At 48.1% G+C, this 27,384-nt stretch overlaps 1 protein-coding gene across 15 annotated transcripts in view; it reads left to right on the plus strand.

Moving 5' to 3' along the window:
• The window catches only part of ZBTB16 (zinc finger and BTB domain containing 16), a 168,409-nt gene that overhangs the window by 41,377 nt on the left and 99,648 nt on the right, over window positions 1–27,384 (plus strand). For 5 of the 15 annotated variants that reach the window (XR_008616473.1, XM_028483210.2, XM_028483212.2 and 2 more), the window contains exon 3: window positions 13,750–13,872. The exons of 6 other annotated variants lie outside the window; for them this stretch is intronic. Coding sequence is in view for 4 of the 9 variants with exons in the window: in XM_028483210.2 (XP_028339011.1) it covers window positions 13,750–13,872 (123 nt within the window). In the remaining 5 variants the exon portion in view is untranslated. Of the gene's footprint in view, window positions 1–13,749; window positions 13,873–14,794; window positions 14,873–27,384 lie in introns of all 15 variants that reach the window. 4 more of the 15 variants (XR_003678042.2, XR_003678039.2, XR_003678037.2 and 1 more) reach the window with 1 other exon arrangement.

Genomic DNA, 27,384 nt, shown 5'->3' on the forward strand with positions numbered 1-27,384 from the left:
GTCCCCTGCATCGGCAGGCGGACTCTCAACCACTGCGCCACCAGGGAAGCCCTAGAGTAGTTCTTAATGAGGAAATAGTCATGTGTCTAGCTTCTCGGGGGATCCAGAGCGACTCTTAAGGCCAGGAACATTGCAAGCTGGGTTGTAGGGGGTTTTGTGAGTGTTTATTTTGGATAGTTACCTCCTGGAAAGGGATTTAGAATATCCACTCCGTTATGACCCAGCCCTCCCTGTATCGTCCATCTCAGCATTGATGTTCTTTGGGGCCATGGAGGCATGTTTTCCTAGGATCACTTAATTTGTCTACTTAACCAGATCTATTTGAGGGCTTCTACAGAACCTTGTGTGACTGAAGAGAGACATGTGATATGGTAGAAAGAGCCCAAATTTTAGAGTCAAGATAGACCTAGATTGAGAGAGAGGTTGGCCACTTTTTAGAGTGTGTGTCCTTAGACGCAACACTTACACATTCCGAGGCTCCTGTAAAAGGGGGATGATGTCGCCTAGCTTGTAAGGTTATGGTGAGGATCAAATGGAAAAACACATGTAGTTCTCCTTGAGATTATTGTAGCGCCCAATAAATGTTAGTTCCCTCGTCCTCCTTTCTCTCTCCCTGAGAGCAGAGGACCTGCTTGTATTTCTTTTTTGTTTTTTTGGTGTCATGGCACACAGTGGCGATGCATTCATGTATCTGTGGCTCTGTTTTGTATCCATCCTGGTGGTGATGGAGGAACTGGTGGCATCCCAAATGGGGAGGGAACAGGCAAGCTTTGCCCAGTGGCTTTTCATTTCCTTAGGAAATTGGGGCCTGCTTCAGGGAATAGAAGACCTGGGACAGTCACATTTTCCCTTGCCTTTGGCCTCAGTAGCAGGGACCTCTTTGGTTTGGTGGTCTGTGTCCTGCTCTGTTGTGGGTCTTGTCTGGCTTGTTGGGGTTGGCACTGAACACATCACTGGCGGCTGTGTGTCCTCACTCACAGACCTCTGAGCCATGGGCCTCAGCTGCAGACTTGCGATTTCCCTTTCCAGGAAAAAAAAAAAAAAATCCTTAAAAAATGCCTTGGGCAGGCTTTCTTATTATGGCTGTAAGGGGCTGGTGCGTTGCTGGCAGACAAGTTTGGGTTTGGATCTCCCTGGCGTTTGAGGCTGCTTAATGGCCGTTGCTGACATGCTGTTGCCTTTTTATGTGTGGACTGCCCTCCGGATCCTTGGTGAGTGTCTCACTCTGGGACTTCTAGGAGAAAGGTCGGTCATTCGTCATCACACTCCTCATCCATCGCAGCTGCGGTAAGCGTGGTTCAAGGGAGAGTGTGGAATCAGCTGTTCAAATGTTTCCTTCTTCTTGGTAAGTCAGGCCCCATCCCCTGTCCCTCCCCCACCCCATCTTTCTGGAAGAGAACCAGTTGGGAATCGCTTGGGCCAGTATTTCTGGGATGATCCTGGCATATGTCGGAAGAGGGATGCTTTTTGCAGATAGCCCTGGGGTTGGTCCTGTATCCCTGAGGTGTGGGTTAGTAAGAAGTAAACAGTCACTTAAGTACTTATTGGGTGCCTACAAAATTTTATAGGCAGGAGAGCCTAGGACAATTCTAGAAAAAAAGGCCAATCCCAGAGCTTTTTGTGCGGCTCCCTTCTTGGGCTTGAAACCTTTGATGCTCCCTGACATTCATCACAGCCTCCGATGCCAACCAAGTGTCAGGCGGGGACAGTAGAGTCGGCCAAAGCTCGCTGTTTTTGTGCGTCCATATGAACCGAATCTAATCAAATGTAGGTGCCCTTCCAAACTGTTACGTCTCGCCCCTCTCAGCTGCTGGGAACATTAAAAGACCTTACTTGAAGGCAAACGTGACTATATCAAGGATGCTGGAACCAGAGGTCTGTAAAATAGCACTTTGTTGCATTGATGATTATGCCCTAATGCTTTGATTTCTGAGGTTAAAATGTAGGGGCCGAGAGAGACTTGAGGTCGTCGAAAGCGGTCTCCTGCCTTTAGGCCGGGCCCTGTGCTGAAGGAGAGAGGGAGAAGTGTGGACCGTGCAGGGAGAAGAATCAGAAAATAACTGGAATTTGGGAGGCAGACCTCTTCACCCCTCAGCCTGGGTCCAAAGGACCGTTCAACCTAGAGATGAGCGCAGAGAGTAGGGGCTGTACCAGCACTGCGACGCAGCTGAACATTCTGCTTAAACACCCTTTTTTTTTCCTTTTTCATTTGTTTTTTAGTGTGTACCGTGTGCTAGGACTGAAGAGGTTTTCGTTGTTGTATTTTTGAACTTGGGGACACAGAAGTCTCTGCTTGCATTTGTGTTTTAGTAACCACATGTAACAGCCGGTGGAATCTTTCTTCTCTTTGCTTTCTCTGAACTTTCCAAAGAGTGGGCCCCTATCTCTCAGGGGATTAACTCCTCGTCGGCTGCCTGTGGTTGGTGCTCCCCCACCCTGTGTCAGCATCTCAAGCTCTGTACACAGGATGTTTTCTCTAGCGCTTATCAGATGGTTAGGAGATGTGGGGTGGAGATACAGGTAACGTTTAACCCATTCTGGATTCCTTTCACAAGTTGGGGCCCAAGATGAACTCAGCCGCAGAACAGAGGGGGACTTGGCTGGAGTGAGTGATGCTGAGCTTTCTATCTCAAAGGGAGGTGTGGGTGCCTGTGGTGTTAAAGCACAGAGGAGCTTCATTTCAGAGGCTTATTTAACACCCCTCCCTGACACCAGTGTGTGGGTTGGAGCCCGAGGAATCAAAGAGAAATCTAACCAACTATTCTTTCTTGTGTGTGGGCTGAATAATTGAATTTGTGGGTTATCCACACCAGTTTCTTCTCCTTTCTCATCCTCCTTCCTTCCTACTCAGACCAGCATTTTGGTCAAGGTGCCCAGTTTGAGCTCATTTGCTAAAGGGGAGCAGGGAAGGGAGCAGAAACCAAAGCAGGCACCTCTGCAACCATGGGGAGGCTCTTTTCTGTGTGGATGCATTTGGATTATATAGACGTTGAGATTTTTTTTAATCTCAGGCTGAACCTGCATGGAAAACTGGCACCTAACTGTGTTCTCGTTTTCAGCCCCACAAGAATTCCTACTTTGAAGGCAGAAAGGATGGAAGCAGACTAGGGAGTGGTTTAGCATGGCTGTGTAACAACCTTGCTAGCATGTGCTAGCCTGTAAACATGGCCTGCTAGCTGGTGGAGGACACAGCTGGTGAAAGATACCAACCTTTACCTCCAGCACCTAAGATTGAAGCATTTCTCACTCTTTCTGGGCCTGGCCACCTCTGCGTTGCCTTTTCTTCCCACCTACCCCCTTTTTCCATAGCGGGAAGGGGAAAGAAAGTACCCCAGAATAGCCAGTTGTCAGCACTGTCCCTAGGATGCTGTGTATTACCAGGGCGGAGAGTGAGCTGGGACAGGAGAGTGAATTAGCACTGTTTTGCGGTGGTTTGCATGCATTTTCCAGAATCTTTCTGGGCATGATTGCCAGATTCAGTGAAGGTGATGGACCTCCTGGAAGCCAAGAAGTAGGCGATCCTGTGGCCTGGGAATCAGGAGGCCTGGAATCTGGGAGCAGCCCATGATGGGATTCAGCCTACCCAGCCTCCAAAATAGAGAACATCCTTTTAGCTTCTGCAGCACGTTTCCACTGGAAAGCCATTCGGTTGAATGCATATTGACTCATTCATGCTTTTCTTCTTGCTGATACAAAAGAGAAAAGTAGTGCCTTTTATCTTTGGGACATTCTTGTAAGAGGCACCGGAGTCATCTCAGCCACTCTGAGTAGCAGGGTTGAGTTCGTTTGAGCACCAGAAGGGGCTTTGCCATTCCTCCTTCCCCTGAGATCTGGGTTGGTCCCTACACTGCAACTGTACTTGCCTTTTCCTGACCCGTTTTGCCAGGTAAATTAGCAGTTCTACTCGTAGCCATCCACCCGTCTGGGCAAGACACATTTTTAAAAAAATTAGACCAGTTTGTGTTTGGCACCTGAGAGGTAGACATAGCAGTACACCTGATAACTCATCTTAGTTTCTCTTGTGATCTGAATATACTTCTCTGATTCTTGCAGCAAGCCTGTGAGCTGAGGCTGGCCAGACAGCTCCAAACTCTGACTTAATCCTCATGGTTGAAACACGTGGTGTGGTTCTTTTTTGGTGGAGGTGACAAAGAGAGTTGGGGTATCTATTAAGGCTTCCTTGGAGGCAGAGAGATGTGGCCTCTCTCTGGGTTCCCCTGTTTACTAGCTGTGCTTAGATGAGGTTTTTTTCCCCTCTCACTGTTCTTTCCTTCTCCTCTTACCCTAACAGTCTCGTAGGTAAACTTAGAAGGAAGACAAAAACTTCTCAGACTGTCACCGAGGGGGCCATAAAAGAGACATTTGGACAGTGGTGCTGGGGAGACCCTTGTTTTTGCTTCCTGTTAATACAAAGGGATCGGGATAGCCCAGATCACCAGGGGAAGGCGGTTTTTCTTCATTTAGCTTTTAATTGCTTTCTTTCACTTTTATGTATAAAAGATTGTCCATTTACTTAACTCAAGAATGCAATTTCAAAAACCCTAATGCTTTATTTACACATGACGGCTTTTAAAGTAAAAGTAGCATTCTAATACTGCATAATGTTTTCCTCTCCTCTTCCTCCCTTCCCCCCCACCTCCCCTCCAGTCCGTATTAACCTTTAATAGCCGAGGGCTGTTAGGAAGAAAATGCTACTCTTGGCGGTGTGTCTGCTTCCACTACCCACAGAGCAAGTACTCTCAACAGTGATAGGGCGGCTGCCCCTTTCTGAAGCGTTCTGTCTCTTCTATGAAGAGAAGGCAGCTCACCCCTTCCGCCTGGGCTCGTTTCGTGGCTCTATTTACCCTCTTTTGAGGTCACAGGACCCTTACCTCTGTTCCTGACTTAAAAAAAAAATTATAGTGGATTATATAGGAAAATGAAAAAGGAAATAAAATCCTAATGCTTAGCTTTGGTTTCTTTTGGACACTTCATTAGAAGAAACCTGAGTAAATTGGCCTGAGGGTTAATGATTTCACCGTCTTTTCTTCTCTGGTTTCTCAAAGAAATCTAGCTCTTTCTCATGCCTTCTTAACTCTCTTACCATGCGAATTCCCCATGTCTTTCCTCTTTCTGATCACAGTTCCTCAGAGCCCAGACTTTTCCCTCTCATATCAGCCCTCACAGCCCAGTCCCCACTCGATGGCTGTTTGAAAGCACAGTTGTATCTTCACCAGTTGGGCTTGGGGAGGGACAGGAGTATACACAGTGATTCATGCACGTCCATACGCCCCTGAGAAAGACAGTCTTACCCGGTACAGCAAACCCAGCCTCGAGGTGGGAGGGATCCTGGTGATCCCTTTGATTTTGTAGGTGAGATAAGGGAGTAGAGCCCTGGAGGGTTCAATGACTTGTCCAAGGTCTCCCTGTCAACGAGAGTCATAGCCTAAATGAGATCTGCTTGCCTGGCTGATTGCTTAGCCTGTGTGCCTACTGCCTTCTTGGATTTTCTCTGCTGCATTATGATCCAGGTCCTGGAAGGGACCTTTGGCATCAGGTGACTCACTCACCTGCCTGAAAGCCTGCCTGGGTGTCCCTCCTATTTTGGTTCTGATGATGTCCAGAGAAGAGCTCTCTAGACCTTGTAAACAGCACCATACATAAAACACTTTGTGTTTAGATCTAATGTAACTTTCTCCGATTAGCCTTGTTCTCTCAGCTCTGGCCTCCCTGGTGATGAAAGGCTTGGTCATTCAGAGTAAATAAATCCAGTGGTTGCCAAGTATAGCAGCACTTTGCAGAGAGATCCTCTCTCCCATGGTGTCTCTGCTCCAGAACATGATATTCGAGCCTACCAAAGTGAGGGCAGTGCTAGATTTTCCACCCCGGAAGAACAGTTGTATAGCTTTTAGAAGTGACCGGAAGATTGTCTCTTTCCCTGGCGTTGGGTATGTAGCCCTGACTCTTTCTCAGCTGTGTGATGTGGATATATACATATGCATCTTGGGAGAACTGTGTACTCTTGATTCCAGAATAGGTTGGTCAAACTGACCTCGGAGGTAGATGTTTTTCAAAGAGGAACAGTATGCTGGACTGAGAGGGCTAGAGCTTGGCGTGTGACACTGTGCAGTCCAACTTTTTTTTTTTCCTGTCTTACTTGGGAAGAGAGATTTTCTAATGAACCTGGAGCGAATAGAAGAATTTAGCAGGAGATTTGGAGCTAAGTCTTTTGTTTTTTGTTTTTTAAGTTGGCCTTCCTTGTAATGGGATCCCTTTTCTACCTCCTACCTTTATTATGATTATTATTGGTTTGTACTTAGGAAGCATTCATTGCGGAAGACACAGGGAGGGTTTGAATGCTGCTTGGGAGAGGAGAGGTTGACGGAGACCATACGGCTTTATCATTCATTAATTCTTGGGTTCATTCATTGAGCTATTTAAACCTCTGTGTGTAAGACAGCAGCCCCAGATGGTCTTTGGGTGTCAGCTTTAGCTCTGAGCCCCCAGGCCCCGACAAAAGAGGGCACAAAGAACAGCTGAGTACAAAATATTCGCAGCCATTAGAAAGTCTGCTCCGGAGCTAGCTACAACACCTATCATCTCTAGCATCTTAGGAATCTTTTTTTCTTAACTTCTTCCATTTTTTAAAAAAGCCCTTTTTAAAAAAGCCCAGCGTGAATCAGTGAGCCAGCTTTTATTATTGCAGAAGTGGTCACAGTCTGTCTCTGATTTTTAGAGTGGAATTGATGTCCGTGTGTTTATTCACAGATCTCCTCTGTCATAGCTCCCTACCTTCTGTTCTGGAAGGAGTTCGCTGTAACATCATGGTGAAACTTTTTTTTTTTTTTAATATATCTTTATTGGAGTATAATTGCTCCACAATACTGTGTTAGTTTCTGTTGTACACCAAAGTGAATCAGCCATATGCATATATATGTCCCCATATCCCCTCCCTCTTGAGCCTTCCTCCCAGCCTCCCTATCCCACCCCTCCAGGTGGTCACAAAGCACCGAGCTTATCTGCCTGTGCTATACTGCTGCTTCCCACTAGCTATCTATCTTACATCTGGTAGTGTATATATGTCCATGCTACTCTCAATTCGCACCAGCTTCCCCCTCCCACCCTGTGTCCTCAAGTCCATTCTCTATGTCTACATCTTTATTCCTGCCCTGCAACTAGGTTCATCAGTACCATTTTTTTTTTAGATTCCATATGTATGCATTAGAATACGGTATTTGTTTTTCTCTTTCTGACTTACTTTGAGCTCATCTCCCACTTTCCCTCTCCACCCACCCCCTTACCCACTCAACTCGCTACAAGACACCTCAGTGATTAGGAAATTGCCAGTAGGGGTTGAGGAGGGTAGCTGGTGGTGGTGACCGATTTCCTTGGGCACTGGAGGGGGTGGCTCCCTTGGGTTGACCACCTAGGGTGCCGTGGGCTCTGAGCTCAGCGTTGGGTACACATTACATCATTCAGTCCCCACGATAGACCTTTGGCATCCTGATGTTACAGATGAGACACCTCATTTGTACACAGGAGATGTTTGAAGAGGTTAGACTATTTAGTCCATGCTTTTAAGTTGGGTGGCTGAAAATCAAACCCAGGTCTGTCTAATTGCTTAGCCTGTGCTCTTAATGCCTTCTTGTATTTTCTTGTATTTTCTCTGTGCATATTGGGATAGGCTGGCTTCCGGGTTGATGGTTAGGTGAGGGCACCCGGCCAGAACTGGCTTCACCAAACTGCGCTTATGCACCTCCTGTGTTTGCATCTCTGGTGGGTCTGTCCCATTTGGGGTCTGAGGATGGGGCACATGTGTCATCCTATCCCATGACAGGCATAACTGTGCTGCGACCTGGCACTGTGGGAGGGGATGTCTGGGGAGGAGCCAGGCAGAGGAAAGGAAGAGTATGGGGTACGTCCCCATCCTTGAGAAACAATGTCTGTTTCTTCTTCTAGTGGAGTTGGCTTTGACTTTTCATTAGCTCTCCATTTGAATGTGGCAGTTTTCTAAGGAACTTTGTCCCAGTACTGAACTGGCCTTCTGGAAAATGCTGTCTCCCCAGAAATAATGTTGTGGTGACTGCGATTGGTTCTTTGTGCATTGAGGTGGGACATCTTTGGCTGGGCCAGGTCTTTGCCTGACGAAAAATGTCTGCAGCTTCCCTGGCATCCCAGACCCTGAAGCCAGGCCCCATGCCCTGGTGGATGCGGCTCACTCTTGGGGAGACCTGGAGGTGGATGGAGTGCCCCAAGGCTGGAGTTGGGAGCGCAGAGAGGCCCAGATGTTTTGCATAGTTTTTTCCATTGCCCCCTCAGGAATGTGTTCCCTCAGGATGGGTTATGGCCTGGAAGTGAGCCTAATGTAAACATCCTTGCTGTGGCCAGTCCCCTTAATCGAATAGAATGGTTTGGGGATAAGCGGGCTTGGGGGAGGGAGGAAAGGGAAGGAGGGGAGGGGAGAGATTTCGTGACTGAATTCAGAGACGAGGCTGTCTGTCGGGGGCTGTTCTCTCACTGGGTTCCAGGCTGATGCAGAGCAGGACCAGCCTTCCTGGAGCTGGTGCAGTGCAGACCTGGCCGTTCTCTTGGGCAGTGGGAAATGCTGAGGGCAAGCCTGGCAGCGGTGGTTTGGTTGAGCAGCTGGGCAGAGCAGTGAGGGGTACAGAGGTGCACCCGCAGAGCCAGGACGGGGGGCAGGAGCTGGAGGGGGCCACGTGAGGACTTCCGAGGAGCCTGCTAATTCAAGTCCTTTAAAAGCCTTCAACATCGTATTCAAAACTGTACTCTTTGAAACGCTTTGTCTTGAGGGCACTAGACTCCCAAAGAAGGAGTGTGAAGACTGTGGCAGAGTTAGGTGTGCATGTGTGAGCAGGAGGGTGGTGCTTAGGGCTCCTGGCAGGTAGCCTCAGCGTCCCAGTGGGGCTGACCCTCTTTACTGTGCCTGCACCCCCTTTTCCTCTCCCTTTGAGGGGCTCAGGCTTTCTGGGAGATCCTGGTACCTCACCCAGTCCTTAAAGCAGAAGACTGGACATAAAGCAGTCCTCTGCAGCAACCCGTGTGCAGAAAGCCCCTTACAGCAATAATCTGGGGTCACCAGGGGACGTTACACGTTAGAAATCTGACCTGGATAGTTTTCTCTTTGGTGGGGGAGTCTAGGCGCGCTCCAGGCAATATTGCAGCAACTGCTTTTGCCTGGCTAGTGAACCTTTAGGGCTTTTGCGTGAGGTTGATTTAAAACAGTTGGCAGAGATGCCAAGACTGGTGTGTTGGTTTCAGTGGTTCAGATTTTAGGAATAAGAGTCGGGCCACCGGGGAGACCTCAGGATCTGGGGGGAGGTGGGAACCTTTCCCTTCTGACATCTTGGAAACTTGGTGCCTGAGGGTGCCAAGGAGAGGGGAGATGTAAACAAGTTAGTTTGCCTTCAGGACGCAGGATCTAATCTAAACATGATTGAGCTGATTTGATTTTATAGATTGGAATTTCTAAGCGATAGAAACTGATGAGGTTAATGTGAAATATTTACTTAATAAAAACCCTCATTACCTGATGCTGAAGGGTAGGGAAAAAAGATTCTCGGTAACGCGTCTGATCTTTTGGAAATGAAGTTGGGTTAAAGTTCTCTTGGTAAAAACTGAATTCCGTGATCTTGTTTTTACGCATGCTGTGCTTAAATATTAACACCAATTGAGCCAATTGCCTTTTAACTGCCTTTATTTGCTTTCATTAACAGTATAATTTAAAAGCTCAAGAATTTGCATAGAACCCGTTGTGCGTGTTGGGGGAGAGGCTATTCATTAATTAATTAGTCGTGAGAATGTTATCTTTAAGCGAGGTCATGAAACACGAGCGTGGTTTCTGAAAAGCAATGACATGTTTTTGCTGTTTCTTGGGGACTTGATGTACTTTTGGCCTAGAGATCTGTGTGTGTGTGTTTGTGTGCGTGTGTGTGTGTGTGTGTGTGTAATAACTTGGCTGGATCAAGAAAAATTTTAATGACTGGACATGTTTGAAGTTAAGTTGAGTGAACCTAATTACACTGTAGTTTCCAGAGAGCTGAAGGCAATACCGTTGGTCTTTAAGCACTAGTTTCAAAATTGAAACCAACCTATATAATTGCCTGTGCTCCTGAAGTTGTTTCTCTCCTCCCCTCTCCATCTCTGAACCAACCCCTGCCCATTCACTTTCACACCAACAGGGAGAGAGAGAAACTGGCTGGGGTGCTGCTGTCCACAACATCATTCATTCGTCCAGTGCATACCACGAACTGCATTGTCCTTCCCTGAAATGACTCTCGATACGTGAAGTTTCCAGATTGATTTCAGCTGAAATCAGTTGCTTCCTTCTGTACAGATGTTCCTGTGCTTTAGAACCTCAGCCAAGGCAAACATGAGTGAGACCGAGACCACTGTGTCTTCTGATGGGCTGAAGTTCCCGGAGAGTCACTGTACCCAAGCTCTTCTGACACCTCTGTTTCGACAGCACTCAGCCTCTCATTCCCCTTTTCTCTCCCTCTCCTGGTGCTGTCGGTTTGTTGTGGGTGGTTTCCCTAATTAATTTAATCTGTAGTCTAGTTTTTCTGGGTCCACAGATGCCAGAATGCTGAATTTGTTTATCTCTAGTGTTTTTGTTGGCTACTGTTGAGACCCAGTTTTTCCTCTTCTCTTTATCCTAACTCTCTGTTCTTTTTGGAGGCTTCTAGACCCACTTCCATAAAGAATTTCTGTCTTGTGTGTGCTTGTCAGATATGTTTTCTTCAGTGTAGGGGGAAATATATATTTAAAATATTATGATACATATATATTTAAAAGATCACGTACAAAACCCAAAATATATAGAGTTTTGCCTTTATGTACTTGACTACATCAAAAATTTTAAACATTTCGCATGTTTTTCTGTTGGGTTTTTGTCTTTTCCTTAGATATTTGTCGGTTCTCTTTCCATATAAATCAGAAATACTCATCCTTTATTTGTTGAATGCGAAGGAAATATTTTTCCAGTTATTCATTTATCCTGTAATTCTGATTATGGTTCCTTTTATCATATACCATTCTTATAATTTATCGAATTTTAAAATGTCACAATGATTTCTATAGAATGGAGAGTATAAAGCCTTTAATGGCTGAGTTTTAAAATTTGGATTCATGGAGTATTCAGATACCGAGAGAGAGAGGGAGGGAGGGAAAGAGGGAAGAAGAAAAGAGAGGATAAAGTTAAAAGTTTGATTTTTTTTTCCTATAAAGAAATCCATTGTGATCTGAGGACCCCTTCTCTCTAAGGGGAATATTGTTCTGTTTCCAGATTTCAGCATGTACTTGCCTCCCAAAGGTTTCCCTATTCTGAAGAGACTCATCCTAAGAGTTGTCTATCCACAGAAGGCAGCTTCACCCCATTCTGTCTCCTAGTCTTCTTTCCTACCTAGTCTTTTTTCTTTTTTTAAATAAATTTATTTATTTTATTTATTTATTTTTGGCTGTGTTGGGTCTTCGTTGCTGCCCGCGGCCTTTCTCTAGTTGTGGCAAGCGGGGGCTACTCTTCGTTGCGGTGCACGGGCTTCTCATTATGGTGGCTTCTCTTGTTGCGGTGGCTTCTCTTGTTGCGGAGCACGGGCTCTAGGTGCACCTGCTTCAGTAGTTGTGGCTCGCGGGCTCCAGAGTGCAGGCTCAGTAGTGGTGGCCCACGGGCTTAGTTGCTCTAGGTGCACCTGCTTCAGTAGTTGTGGCTCGCGGGCTCCAGAGTGCAGGCTCAGTAGTTGTGGCGCACGGGCTTAGTTGCTCCATGGCATGTGGGATCTTCCCGGACCAGGGCTCGAACCTTGTCCCCTGCATTGACAGGCGGATTCTCAGCCACTGCGCCACCAGGGAAGCCCTCCTACCTAGTCTTTTAAGACCTAGGTGAAATGAAAATTCCATAAAGCCATCTCTGTTTCCGTACACTTCATTTTGACCTCTCAAAGGACCTGCTGCTTCCTGGCTTATGGCAGAAATACTTCGGCATACCTAACCTTCCTTTTTAGACTTTGTTTGAGAGCAAAGACCCTCTTGTTCTGTCTTACTCATCTTTGAATTCTGCACTGTCTTCAGCAGTCAATGTACAGTAATTATTTATGAATAAGTAATTTACCAAACAGATCAACGCTCATCCATTCCTTTTTCCTACACACTCTCCTGAGACCAGTGTATTCTTCAAAAGAGGCGTCTGGAGCCTCTTTTGAGGAAGTCTAACGCTGCATGTATTTTGCGTAAATAAGGTGGAGGTATTGACTTGGAAACTGGTTGGAGTTTTGGGAAGAAAAAAGGGGAGAGAAGAAGGAATTACAGAGCTGCTAACATTGTCCTCAGGATATTCCCAATCTAAAACCCATCTAATCGTGACCTTTTATTCCCCCAGCGCACCTGACAATGTTTTGCTTTGAGTGAGATGATGGAGGACAAATAGAAATGTCATGATCTTTGCCCTTGTGAAGTATTCTCTAGTTTGAGATTTGTTTGGGAAAGGGGGTTACAAAAATGCAGACGTTATATAAATGACCCTTTGTGTTATCCCTCATTCTGTTTTTATTTCCCATCCTCTCATTTCCTCTTCCTAGATGAAGCTGGTTGGAGCTTTTCAAAGCCGACTCTGTTGAGGTTATTGGGGCAGCCGTAGTTAGCTGTGCAGTGCACAGATAGTCTTCACCTGAAACCTGGCATTTATTCTTCTATTTGTGTATTCACTTATTCATTCGGTTAGTCGTTCAACAAAAAGTTGTTTAATCGATATTAGATTAGTCTAGTTTTAAGTACATGAAACGACTCAGCTCCCACTCTCTTTCTATTAAAAAGCTGATTTATTAGTGGAAGTAGTGGATGGTAGGGATAAAACTGTTACTGAAAAACTCATCCTGGGGGCTGTCTTATAACCTCCAGGTGATTCAGTAGAAATAGTACTATCTCTGGCTCCATGACATACTTTCAGGAAATAAGTAGAAATACTATGGTTCTTCTCTTAGGAGTCTAGAGTAACCTGATATCTTAATTGTAGATGATTTCTGGAGAATGTGTTCCTGATACTTGGCACAATGTTTGTCACAAAGTAGGGGACCAAAAAATGTTTCTTGGAGGACAGATCAGTGGGTGAAGACTGGAGAAGAGAAGAAGTTACTTCGGGATATGGGGATAGGAGGGAAAATCTGATTGGGAATGGACACACAGGGGACTTCATTGTATATGGGTGGCTTGTTATATCATTCTTTAGACCTCGGAATGTCTGGCACATTAAAAAAATTATTCTTTCTATTCTCTCATCTGATTGATCTGTGTCTTTGCTGCTAAGTTCCAGCCTTAATGCTGTGTTAGGAGCAGGGAGATGATTTAAGCTGTAGTGTTTGTAAAAATACGTTTGCTTCAGTTCTTATCAGAGTTCTTTCCAGAAACAGAACATGTGTTATTTTACAGAATATACGTTATTTTTCAACACATGGGATGGAATTCAGGGTGGAAATTAAGGTATTCCCTAGAATATTCTGGTCCTGAGCTGAGTTTCATAGAAGTCCTGCTGATCATTCCACATTGATGGGCTACAGGGGCACAGAAATAAAGATCTCAGGAGCACAGATCCATTCATTCATTCATTCATTCCATCCTCCCCCGCTTCCTCCCTTTCCTTCTTTTGTTAAGGGGGAGGTAGGACCAGGCTATGTAAGGATGGAGTATTGCTGAAAACCTGTAGACCCCTTTAATTTCTGTACCTTCACCTGAGGAGCTGAAGCTCTGTATTACTGTCTCTAGGAGAGACCTTCCAGAAGAAGGAACTGTTGCATTTATATGTGGACGTGACCAGAGTGCGGAGAGTGTGCGTCCCCCAGCACAGTTTAAAGTGTTTGGGGTCTGTCACCTCTCCAGAGGTCAAAGGTGAGATAGACTTTTTGTTGGTATTGTTCCCTCCCCCTCTTTTTTAGTCCCTTTCCTTGTTATCTCAACTCCCAAACATCAGCTTTGATGTCTATTGTTGGGACTTCAAGAGGACTCTTAGCACATCGGCAGGTGTTGGTTTTAGTGAGCAGGCGAGAGTCCCACATTCTTCTCGGGGAGAGGGGTGGGACACCCACCCATTCTTTCCCATGCCCTTCCCCCGGGGCAGCCCCAGGCCACACTCATGGGAGGTGGAGATGGGAGCAGGGGTCCCTGTACCTGATGGGGTGGTGGGTGCACACCAGGACTTTCTCCCATTATTTTTAAAGCCTGGCTGAAGGGATCTGTCTTCCTTCAGAGCTGGTTAAGAGAGGTTGTGTAACAGCCACGTATTAGGGTTTCATTAATCAAAGACACTTCCACTGCCCCTTTACAGAAACACAACTGCTTTGGCTGTCCTCTGCTGGCAGGCCGCTAATTTATCTTTCCCGGAGGAAGGGAGGGAGAAGGACAGGGAGGCAGGCGGGGGATGGCCACGCTGCCTCCCAGGGCGCACACGTGCGGTCACATGCTGCCTTTCACAGGTGTGTTCAGAGCGCCGGGCCGCAGGCTGCATCCCCTCCCCGCCCTGCCCACACAACACAGGATCACAGCTACTGGGGATAGCCTGGTTTACATGGTCTTCTTTCTTTATTTGCCAGGAACATTTTTACTTCCAACTCCCAGGCTGTGTATGTGAGTGTGTGTTTGCTGCAACTGGGGGCAGAAAGACCTAGAAGAAAGAAATAAGAGTCTGCATGCGTGTGTTTAATAGACGTTGCAGGTGAAGGGAGGGGTGAGAGGGCCATTAATACCTGGGAGCCACTGGCCTGCAATGTACAGTCTTCCTTGTCAGCTTTGCTGAACTTCTTCTCATTCTCAGGTTGGAATCTGACCTTCTGTAACCCACAGCTTAGAAGATGGATTTTTGGATGTTTGGAAACCTCTCAGGGCCTCCTAAGTAGGTGATTGAGCATTGTGTGTGTGTGTGTGTGTGTGTGTGTGTGTGTGTGTGTGTGTGTGTTTAAAGCAGATCTCCACTGGAGAGTAGCTTTGAACTCACTTTATTCAATTCATCAAATATTTACTGAATACCTACTAGATGTGTTTGGCTCTGTTGGAGTGGTAATGGTGAGGCATAAGCCTTTTCCTAGCTGTTAATTTGGGGTTAAAACGAGTCCACAAATGGCTGTAATAGAAGATAGAGTAAAACACGTTCCCTAAGACAATTAGGAAATGCATTGGAAGCTCCAAGATGGGCATGGCTCCACCTGACTCATTCTTTCAACACGTATGTATTGAGTTCTGCTACATACCAGACGATGGGGATACAGGAGTCCAAAGACATGGTCCTCGTCTCTGAGAATCTGATCGGTTAGTAGGGGAGGTAAGTACATAGACACACCAATACATTAGAGCATAATAAAAGTGGTAATAAAACGAAGAACAAGGTATAGAGGGAATGGAGGCGAACAGTGATGGTGTTTTGGGAGGGGCTGCAGGTAAGACTTGGCGGAGAAGGCGGCATCTGAGCAGGGTTTGGGAAGGCAAGAGGAAGATCGCTAGTTAGGCAAGAGGGAAGGGCATTCCAGGGAGAAGAAACAGCACGTGCAAAGGCCCGGGGGAAGAAGGAGCAGAGAACGGCAGGACACTGGGTCTCACTGGAGCTTGACATGTGTGATGAGGTAGGTAGAGGTGGTGGTCAGAGGTGATGTGGAGTCTGTCAGGAAGGCCTTGCTTGCTCAGCAAAAGGATGTGAACTCTGTAAGTTTGGGGCAAGGTGTTGAAAGCTTTTAATCAAGAGAGTGAAATAATAGGAAATACATATTAGCAAGAGCCCTCCGAGTGTGGCATTGAGGATGAATGTGTGGGCGTTAGCTGGGAGTCAGGGGCACCTCTTGGAAGCCTGGTGAGTGGCTTTGGTGAGAGGTAATGCAGGCTGAACTGTGGCGGCAGCAGGGCACGTGGAGAGGGAAGGGTGCATGGCCGGGCTAAGATGGGTAGGTCTTGCTCATCGGGCAGGATTGTGAGGAGGGAGTTGAGAGGTAATGCAGGCTGAACTGTGGCGGCAGCAGGGCAGGTGGAGAGGGAAGGGTGCATGGCCGGGCTAAGATGGGTAGGTCTTGCTCATCGGGCAGGATTGTGAGGAGGGAGTTGAGAGAGACCCCTGAGTTTCGGCTTGGATAACTGGTGAATGGTGGGAATATAAAAGAAGTTCTGGGTGGAAAAATAATTAAGTTTATGCTTTGAACATGCTGTTGGAGGAGATCTTGGAAAAACCATGTAGAGGTTGTCTGTGTATTTGCAGTGGGTCTTGAAGGAAAGATATTTTGACAAGCAGAAGTTGTCTGTATATGAATTCATTTGTGTTTATTGACTTGTGATGATGCTTTAGAGTGCATAAGAATCAGAAGTATCTTAATTCCATGGCAGAAAATAGTATTTTTGGAGTCCCCTGAATAATGAGAAACGTTTTCATCAAAGACCTTTATTGGTGTGTGTGCTGACATCTGGAGAGCAGAGATAGATATTTTCCTTAGGTCTGGATTCCAGAGCCATGGGCTCTTCCCTCGCTCCTAATTAATCCTTTGTAGTTAGTTACTGATGAAATCATGGCTCTATGAAATGTTAATCCTTGGCTGTATAAACACAACCAACTTTATCACAGGACCCCAGGTGTGCGTCTGAAATTAGTGGATTGAATCTATTGCATATTTGATGACTTTATAAAATCCACAGGATCTGGAGAAAACAGGCTAGAGTTTTGGGAAGATTTTATTATGATTATTTTGGTAGTCTCGAATAGTTCTCAAATGTATATCATGGAATCTTAGAACTTGGAGACCACACCGTCAACTCCTCTGAGGAATCTTAGGCCCCGAGAGATGAAGTGACCGGAACCTTGGCCTCCTGCTTCATAGTTCACTTCTTCTGTCTCAGCCCAAGGGGAACCGGTCAAAGAGAATGTCTGGAGTGAGGAGTTAGGAAGAGAAGAGTATTTCTAATAAAAGCAGCGTGGGACGTGTGGCTGTGATATGTGTTCCAGCTCCTGTGGTTTTACTTGTCTCAGAGTAACGAACTCCGGGTTGGAGCAGCAAAAAAGAGGGGAGCACAGATCACTCAGACAGTGACTTGGAGTTCAGTTGACCTTTCATGTTGACCTTTGTGATGAAGGATTCAGGGGGTCATGTATGTGAGTGAATGAGTGACAGAGTGTGTGTAAGAGAGAGAGAGAGAGAGAGAGAGTGTGTGTGTGTGTGTGTGTGTGTGTGTGTGTGTGTGTGTGTGTACACAGGTTCACTCTCCACCGCCTTCCCCTCTGGGAAGCCTGGACTTGCCTATAGGATTTTCTAGGAAGGATTCCTCTAGAGACCCGCTAGTTCAGCCTCTACTGCGTTTCTGAATGATGCACAAGTGCCTCCCCATGAAACTAGAAAAAGAGAACTTTAGCAGTGCTGTGTGCGGGGACGGGGGCATGGCGCCACAGAGGTTGTGGGTTGGACAGTGTGATGGAAGGCTTCTGTCTGATCCCACCTGGGTGTCTCCAGTGATGGGGGAGCGTGGGTTTCAACAGCAGCCAGAGTACCAGCTCTCCTCTCGTGAGTGCTCTGTCGTGTCATTCCTTGTGTGGGTGCTTTAAAAGCCAGACTTTATTTAATCCTCACAACAGTTTTGCAGTAAGTATCGTTACATCGGAGTGCAGATAATAAAGTGAAGCTCAGAGTGATTACGTGCCTGGCCTGGTGACACACAGTTGGTGGGGGTGGGGCTGGGACCTTGACTGACAGCCCAGCTTCCCCGATGCCACACCTGCTGCTAGTGAGGAAAGCCCTCATCGCCGGGGTTGCCCCCTCTGGGGTGAGAAGCAGCTCCCTTTACGGGAGGTGTTTCTCCAAAGAAGGATTACAGAGTCTTCTCTCACGATGACACACAGGGCAGAGTCCTGTGGACAGAGCTGGAGTGTCTTGTCTGGAGGCAATGGAATGAGCTGGGTGGCTTCCTGGCGCCTTTCCAGGAGGGAAGTCGCTGAGAGGCCAGCAGAGTCCATCTCTACTTTCCCAGGGACCAGAGAGGCCGCTGGAGCCACCCCCAAGCCCCTCTGTTTCCAAGGTTCTCTCAGGACTCTGGGGGCAGAGCCAGCACTTGCTAATGAGCCGGTACAACGTGCAGGGCCGCAGGTGGGGAGCAGGTGGTGAAGAGGCTGTCCCCTCCCACCAGACTTCCTTAGGGTCCCTTCAGCTTCATTCACCTTGAACTCCTTCTCCTCGTCCCCTGTGTCATACTGTCTGGTTTGCATCCATCCATTCTGTGTCTCATCCTTTAAAATTGAATTCTCTTTGTATCTATAAGTTGCTATCCTCTGAAACAGGAGAAACTTTCCCTTCTAACTTGTCGCATTTTCTTCAATTCCTCTCCCTCTTGCTACCCACCACATATTCACCCCTGGAAACCACTGAGTTTGCATTCCTCTACATGCTTCCTATGCATCTCTTTGATTGATTGATTGATTGATTTTTGGCTATGTTGGGTCTTCGTCGCGGTGTGCGGGCTTCTCATCGCGGTGGCTTCTCTTGTTGCGGAGGACGGGCTCTAAGCGCCCAGGCTTCAGTAGTTGTGGCCCACGGGCTCTAGAGCGCAGGCTCAGTAGTTGTGGCGCATGGGCTTAGTTGCTCCGCGGCATGTGGGATCTTCCCGGACCAGGGCTCGAACCCGTGTCGCCTCCATTGGCAGGCGGATTCTTAACCACTGCACCACCAGGGAAGTCCCTGCATCTCTGGATGAGTTATTTCTTCAACTCGATCACAAGCTCTAAAGGGTGGCAGTGTCATGGTAGAAACCAAGTCAGGGCCTTCTCTGAGACCTGAGAACTTCTGTCAGAGTCTGTAGATTATGGTGATGGTGAATGGTCTGGAGTTGGGGTGAAGTGTGGGAATTGAACAATGAAGATGAAAAAGGGAAGGGCCAGCAGGGGCCCTAGGGTCCCTGTCTCCTCATCAGCCTTCATCTCTAAATCTTCTGCCCATCCTTCAGGACTCTTCCTTCCTCTTCCTGGGAACCCGTGTAACCTCAGCCCCTGCAAGATGGTGCCTCCTCTGCAGGGCCTCATCAGGAAGCCAATCTACACAGTCTAACGGTTGGAGGAAAACTAGAGGCCTCTCAGGGATGCCCAGTTGCAGTTCTTGTGTCCTGTGACATCCTGCCTGAGAAACCTTAGGATTGTACAGAATCTTAGGTACTAAATGTTTTTCGGATCCCACTTTCCTGTTGAGGAGGCTTTTCCATTGACTCACAGGAAATGTTTAACAACTAATTCTGCAAGATGAAAAGCACCTGATTTGTAGCGTTTGCTAATTTCTGTGGTAGCAATACTCCCACCCTGGCTGATTTCAGGCTGCCAGTGTGGAGTCACTGAAGGCAGAGTTGGAAAGAGAGACATAGTGGTGGGAGCTGGCCCCAAAAGACCACAGCTTCTGAATGCACTGATGTACTGGTAACCCTAGTCAGCCTCTAGAATGAACTCTATCCTTGGTTGGCTGCCAGTAAGATGGGGAGGGTAGTTCCTCACCAAATCAGAACATGAAATTCATGGCTCTGTTCTTTGTCTTGTCTGTTCCCATGTCTGGTTCTTGATTCTGTCCAGCACCATGGATATTTAGCAAACATACTGTGTGCGTTACTGCTATGAGTTGAATCCTTGTGTACATTATCTCATTTAATCGTTAAAATAATCCCATGAAATAGGGACTATTATTATCTCCATTTTACAGATGGGGAAACTGAGACATGGAATGGGTAAGTATCTTGCTCAAGGCTATATAGTCTCTAAGTGGTAGAGCCTGAATTTGAAACCAAGACTGTCTGATCCCAGATTCCAAGCCTTCACCCACTATATTTCCAGTTTTATAGCATTTCACAGATGTCTCTGGATTTGGGTCTACTCCCAAGGGAGGGTCCTCGAACACAGCCTTAGCTCCTGTTGGCAACTCTTTGCTTTGGACTGTCAAGATAGATTCTCAGAGACGTGAGGTGTCATGACCCCGTCTTCGGTCAGTTTGGTTGCAAGTTACTGCCTGTCCTCTAAGACACTTCCTGAGCACCAAGACCACAGATTTCACTGAGGACTGAGATGGCTGCATTCTTCATAGACACTGGGTTTGCCTGTTCCAAAAATGGTGATTTCTATAGCAACCATTTATTCTAGCAGATGTGTGCCTGGTATGGTTGGCAGAGGGTGGGATCAGAAATGGAAACGGCCTTTTATTCTTCGTTTGCTGAATGCACACCCTGTATGTGAGGCACATAAGAGGGGAAAATATGGCATCCTTAGAGTCTGTATAAGATCTGTGGCTGAGCAAAGAGGCAGTTGTTGTTTAGGGCTGATTTTTGTCTGTAGTGTGAGTCGGGCGATATTTGGCTTCTGGTTCTTTAAGGAGGAGTTTTTGGGCAGATGTACCTGTTGGTTTCAGTTCAATGGATGTTTGTCACTTTGGTTTCTGTAGAATGTGGACATTTACTTTGGGGGTAGGGCAGTTAAATAAACACGTAGAAGACATTGCCTTGGCTCTTAAAGATCTCAATGTCTAGGTTCATGTTTATTACTTAGGGCTTTTTTTGGTTGTAGGTTAAAAAAAAAAAGATTTGTGCTGGCTTAAAATAAACAAGACTATTTGTTGTCATAATACGGGAGTGTATCATGGCGCCTAAGTGTAGGGATACAGTCCACCTTTGAAGGCAAGTGAATAGAACTGAAAAGTAGCTGTCAGAAACCCAGGCAGTGTTCTCTTTTTCTTTCTCATCCTCAGTTCAGCCTGTGCATCTAATTTCATTTTCATCTCTCTGCAGACCACAGGGTGAGCCTAAAAATGACCACCCCAAGACTCCCAGGTTTACATGTAACAAGACTTAATTGAACTTCTCCTGTCTGTGTCCCAAATTCCATAGAGGGAATCTGTTGATGCATCTTGCATAGGCGTCTGCCCTTGGCCACTCACTCACTGAGGGCTTTGTGGTGAGTGTCCTGTCTGAGTCTGCTCAGGCCACTATAACAAACTACCACAGACTGGGCGGGGGAGCTTTGACAACAGTTAAGTTTCTCACAGTTCTGGAGGCTGGAAAGTCCAAGATCAAGGTCCAGCCAGCATGGTCAGGTTCCTGGCTTTCAGATGGCTCCCTCCTTGCTGTGTCCTCACGTGGCAGAGAGAGAGAGGGAGAGGGAGAAGGGGGGAGAGAGAGAGAGAGGGAGGGAGAGAGCGGGAGGGAGAGAGGAAGGGAGGGAGATGAAGAAGGAGAGAGCAAGGGAGCTTTCTCTGTTGTTTCTTCTTCTTATAAGGGCACTAATCCTATTGGATGAGGGCCCCACCTGTATGACCTAATTTAACATTAATTACCTCCTTAAGGCCCTGTCTCTAAACACAGTCAAACTGGGGGCCAGAGCTTCAAATACGAGTTTGGGGGTGGAGGGTATAGTATCCAGTCATGTAGTTTAACATGGCTCTCAGAATCTACCCTTGAGCCTTGTGGATTAGAAGGGGGCTTTATCAGGCCCCTCAGAAAGAGACCAGTATAGATGGGAAGGCTGAACACGATGCTAAGACGACCCCACATGCCAGATTAGAATATGAAGCTCTTGTCAATACACTGCATTTGGGGTGGATGGCTCTGTGGTGTATATATATGCATGCATGGATGTTTGTGTGTGTCTATACATATACACACATATACATCTGTATATAAAACTAGAGAGGACTCTTTGGAGAAGGAATGAAGGAATGTTTGAGAATGGCCTTGCGTCCCTGTCATCTGTTAACACACCGTGATGAGCTGCTCTCCATATTGGTTTACACATGGAATTTGAAATTAAGTATAAATTCCATTTCTCACACTCATGGGTTCTCTGTCCCTCAGAGGGGCTGTCAAGAAAGAGCTGGATTTACAATTTGCCAGTCTCTTAGCTCTGTGTTCCAGAGGACTTAAGGCTCTCTTATTGACAATGGCCTTAACATAGAGTTTTTAATAAAATAGGTGATGTGGGAGCACGCACTCGCGTCACCTGTGGCTAAACAGATGTATGGGTGCCGGACCAGTGCAGGGCGCCTTTTGCAGCATTAGGCTCCCAAGCCGGTGGGGTACATGCTTCTACAGAGACCAGGTGATGCATATATTTTTAAACTTGGAACCTGTGAATCACTTATTATTTCTGAATTAGGAGTCAAAACATATGAATAATCTCAACAGGGTTTCAGCAGATGTATTTTGCCTTTAAGGTCACCTAGCTTTGGGGAGATGGTTGGGGGTGATAGGGAGCAAGGCCCAGCTTGATTCTGTCTATGACTCTTAGGAATCCATGTCATGTCTGCTCAATTTACCAGCCATGGGGAGTGTTACGCGAGGTACATCGCCACGGGGTCAGGGTAACGCAGGGAAGCAAACAGCCTTCTTTATTTTTTAATACATCAGTGTCACCAATGCTTACAGCGGAGTTGTGAGTAGGTGGGCTCTGGTAGCCGTGTGTTCACAGCTATGATGATTGAAGAGGCAGCCGCCTGCCACAGAGTTCTCAGGTTTGCCTCAGATGCTTCTCCCACCCTCCCTTGTCTCCCGGCATCTCTCCCCCAACCTCCTACCAAACAAGGTCCGGAACTGAGGTGTTCTGGAATGCCGCCCTTGCTAAGCTCTGGGATTAGGGCCGGTCGTTTGGAAAGGGGGACGGTGGGAGAGGAAAAAATACCCAAACGTTAACCCCTTGAGCCCATAGCACTGAGAGGCCTCACCGTTTCAGCCATGGGCAAATCAGCGTCTCTTGGCCACATCCCTGAAACCTGAGAGTCAAGCACCAGAAGGAGACAGTTAAGCCAAGCCAGGCTGATGAAAATCTCTCTGTCCTTAATGACTCTGCCGGGCGCACCTGCTCCAGCCTCTCACTCGCTCTCATTGTCAGATGGACCCAGGTATTGAATGACCACCCAGTGCAGAGTGTGGCTCAAGCGGGCCGTGGAGGAGGGGGGTCATGAGCGAGAGGGAGGCCGTCTCTTGTCCTCAGGGAGCTTGCATGTGACTGGGGCCATGTTCAGGCTGACCGAGCGCTCAGGGAACGGCCAAGGGGGGGAGCAGGAGTCACCAACCCTTAACTGACTATACCCTGCGCCAGGCACATATCCTAGACCCTCTCCCTCCCCGTCTGCCTGTTTTCCCTTAAAATTTTGCTGGAGTTTAAAAAAAAGACAACGGGAACACACACACTCATTTTAAGAAATGAAGCAATACAGAGATATATAAAGAGTTAACAATATTGCTTATCCACCCTCCTCTAAGGCAACTAATGTGTATTTTATTTTTATGAAATAATTTTTTTTTTTCTTTTTGGCCGCACCACACGGCATGCGGGATCTTAGTTCCCCGACCTGGGGATCAAACCCGTGACCCCTGCAGTGGAAGCGTGGAATCCTAACCACTGGACCGCCAGGGAAGAAATACTTTCAAACTTACAGACAAGTTCCAAGAATAATACAGAGAACTCCCATATCACCTTTACCAATTTGGGGTTTACCGGTTTTTAACTTCTTGCCCCTGGTTTTCTTCCCTGATCTCATGGAACCATGCAGCAGCCTTTGGTGGTTAAAGGTAGGTGGGATTACTCTTTTTAGACATGAGGAAGCCATGGCCCAAAATTGTTGAGCAATGCCCCCAAGGTCGCATAGCTGTCAGATAGTGTGGCCAGAATTCCCACACCATTCCCCCATGACATCACCCGTGTTTTAATTTTGGTTGTTCCTCCTAGGACTTCTTTTTCAGTCAAGGCTGCAGAAAGTGCATCCATTTCCTTCGCAAGGAGGAGATGGTAGGAAAGTAAGAGGTGAAAGCCTGCGTGCCTTTGTCCTCTCCCAGACCAGTGACCTCCCCTCCCCCATTCTGGGTTTAGGTTTTAGGTATAGTGGGAGGGGTCCAGGGCACGTGCTGCTTGCTGTAGGAGTGGCTCCTTGCTTCAGACCCTTTGGCTTCGGACAGCTAGATGAGGTCTTTCAGGATCAAACCTGACCCCCATCAAGGAAGTTCACTCCACAAATGCATTTTTTTCCCATGAAGAGGCAACAGAGAACAAAACGAACAGAGTATCCCTTTTCATGGAGAGACGAATTTGCCGTTGCCTTTTGGCTGGACCCGGGTTTACTCAAACTCTTGCGACTGACCGTGTCCTCCTGTGTAAAAGGAGAAGAACGCAGTGCACTGGTGTCCCACCTCCTGTCCCTGCTCCATGTGTCCTCCTGGATGGAAAGGTTGGACAGGCTGAACCCAGAGGTTCTGCCATTTTAAGGGTCTTTCTGGCTCTGAACCTTTTGCTTCCGTGAGCTCTTACTGGAATCCCTCCCTTCTGCCCAGGCATGGATGGTGCTTTTATCTAATGCCAGCTCTGCCTCAGCTGGTCTTAAAACAAGGTGAATCCACTGCTCTGCATTGAAATATCTAGAAGGGAGTCGCAAAACAGCAGCCTTGTGACCCTAGTCTCCCTAGTCCATTAACCATGCAGTGTTTTCCTGGCAGCTGCCCCTCTGGCCTCGTTCCTGCCTGTGGGGACAGGTCAGGTTATTGGGGACTCAGTTGGGTGCTTTGGGGTTGGTCCCAGGAAATCTGCCCACGAAGGAGCCAGACGGACAAGGTGGTGAGGCCCCTCGCATCTGATTCAGGGAGCTGAGTGTTATTGCTGAGAGTGGCCCTGGCTTTGTCTTTGTCAAGAGTGGGGTTGGGCCCTTGGGCTGCAGTGCAGCAGGGGGATGAGAGTTGGGGCGGCAGGCAGACATTCTTGCCCCGTGAGGGAGGGTCTGAAAGCTTGTTCCGTGGATACCCTCATAGACTCGGCTGAAGCTAGAGGCCTAGGTCACATGACCTGGGAGGGAGGCCACTCCTGGCCTGAGGACCCCACGAGCCTCCTGTGCCTGTGAGGGGCCACGCTGGGCTCTCCACTTCCCAATCCACAGCAGAGTTCCTGCTTCACAAAATTATACTTATTTACTTTGCGACCAGCTGTGGTGTTCCCCGATGGTTCTGGGTGTGAGGGCTTCATCTCCCCCAGCGGGTCATAAGCCTCCTGAAGGCCAAGACCTTGTCCTTTGTTCTTCACCTCGGGCAGAGGCAGGGGATGCTGGCTCCTGGACCCCACCTTGGGCCCTGCGATTTGGACTCGCTGCCTCCTGGCTCCAGTTGCACGACGTTTTCTTGCCTGCCCCCTTCCCTGCATCCCTGCCCCTAGGAATCACACACCCTGGTGACTGCAGTGTCTTCCCAGGGTCAGGGCCTTCTCAGCACGAGGGGGATGTTGATGTGCCCTCCTGGTGCAGCTCCTCTCATGAGAATCCCTGCGCTGGATGGTTCTCCTCCTCCACTGCAGCCCATAGATCAAGGGGTTCTCGGAGTGCCCCGTTGACCCACCTGTGTTGGAACCCCATGGGGCACGTGTTAAATCTGTATTAAATAAGTTCCCCAATTCATTCTGATGTGCACTGAAGTTAGAGAACCACTGTAGTGGTCTGAAGCCCCCATGCCCCACCCCTGTAAACGCACACACAGACACAGACAGACAGGCAGACAGACAGACCCATACACACCCTGTTAAGTGACTGCTTCTGCTGCCTTCCAGGTATGTGGCTGGGTGGGTGGGAGTGCCCCAGTGTGGAATCGGGTGGGTTCTTGATTAGGACCCATGTCAGGGGTTAGAGGAAGGAAGGGTTATAAGGGGTGGTCTCAGAATGGGGTTCTTTGGGGCTGCTGGGGAGCCAGAAGGGCTCAGGAGGGGGCTGCTCCATCGCTGCGGAAGCCTGAAGCTGCCACCCACGTGGCCCGCCCATGACCACACAGATCTCTGACTCTCTGATCAGGTGTCACGTGTGCCTGCTTGGCAGTCTTGAAGCAGGGTTTGGGAAGGGTTATGTGATTAATCTTGTGCCCTGGAGAATGCAGCTGAGCACGTGTCTTCGAATGGAGTTGCAGAATCCCGGTGCTGTCTCCCGGCTGAAGACGTGGTGCTGAGGGTGGGAAGGCCTCCCTCCCTCTCCTTACCTCCCGCCAGTATCATGTGTGATGGGAGGCAAGTTGATCAAGATCTGACTGGAAGGACGCAGGGCTGGGACTCAGGCCTGCCTGGATCTAAGCCTTTAGTGCTTACTTTTGATAGGACTTTGGACAATTTCTTTCCCGTTTTGGGAGCTTAATCTCCTGACTCCTTGTTCCTGCCCCGTTTGGCACCTTGCTTTTTTAGTTCAGTGTCCATGTCTACAACGAAGAGTGAGAAATTTCTGGAGCTGCATGGCTTCCTTAGGAAGGCTGAGGATCCCGAGGTGTTAGTGATCTGGGGGCACGATGCCCCTGGGAGCTGCGGCGTCAGCTTGCCCTCATGCCTCTGCCCCATGCCAGCCTGGACAGCCAGAAGCACCTCTTCGGGGGATTCCTCCCAGGCCGAGGCAGGGCAGTCAGCAACTTAGCCTGCTCTGGCTTTATCAGGGGGCAGCCTGGCTGCCCACTGGGCAGACCCCCAGCTGCTCCTGCAGAGGCCACGTTAGCAGTGGCTGAGCCACGGTTCTGGCGAAGGTGGACGCCGTCCACATGGGTACAGTGCGAAGGGGTGAAGATTTCAGCCCCCCGACTCAGGCAGTCCCGGGTTTGAATCTCGACTCCCAAAGCTGTTTCAGCTGTAGAGTCTTAGACAGGTTACTTCAACATCTGACCCTTAGTTTTCTCGCCTACAAAACGGGAGGCGAATACAGCAACCAGCTGCTAGGGTATGTGATGTTACGAGGATTTGGTGAGGTGAAGCCATGAAACCCTTCTTAGCACCTGGTCCGCGGTCAGCACGAAATGAGGGTGAGCCTGGGTGTGTTCCCAAGACACTTGTGAGCTTGTAACCTGAAGCTTAGGTCCTCAGAGATAACCAGCATCGGACTTGGGGTCTGGCTGTTGGAACCCTGGGCTGGCTTAGAAGGGGCCTGAGTTGGTGCAGTTTGCCTTCCCCGGAAGTGGGCACCCACCTGTCATCTGCCCCTGATGTGCCATTTGTCCTACCCAGGCTCCCTCCACCGGGGCCCCGGAGCAGCAAGAGGAGGGACATGACGACAGGACCCAGGGTGCATCCAGGTGCCAAGAATCTGTCCAGCAGCCTTGACTTTTAGCCTGGGGTCTGGATGGGAGCGGGGGCGCTGCAGCCCCAAACCCGTTTGGGGCTCCATACAGTTCACTCTGCAGCTCTGGGACCACTTGCTTCTCTCTTCTTTACTTCGCTTTGAAAAGAGTCAGCAAAATCCTTGTTTCCATAAGCATTTTTCTGGCTGTAAAAAGCTGAAGCCCAAACCTGTTATTATAGCTGTTCATGCTATTTTAATCTGCTCTGTTTAGAGGTAAGAGGGTAGCAGTGACTCTGCAATTACCGAGTACATTTGATCCACGGCGCAGCTACCGGAGCCGGTGGAGAGCCCTCCGAGTGGGATG

This window comes from Physeter macrocephalus, unplaced genomic scaffold (genome assembly GCF_002837175.3).
Source record: "Physeter macrocephalus isolate SW-GA unplaced genomic scaffold, ASM283717v5 random_11, whole genome shotgun sequence".
Taxonomy (NCBI): Eukaryota; Metazoa; Chordata; class Mammalia; order Artiodactyla; family Physeteridae; genus Physeter; species Physeter macrocephalus.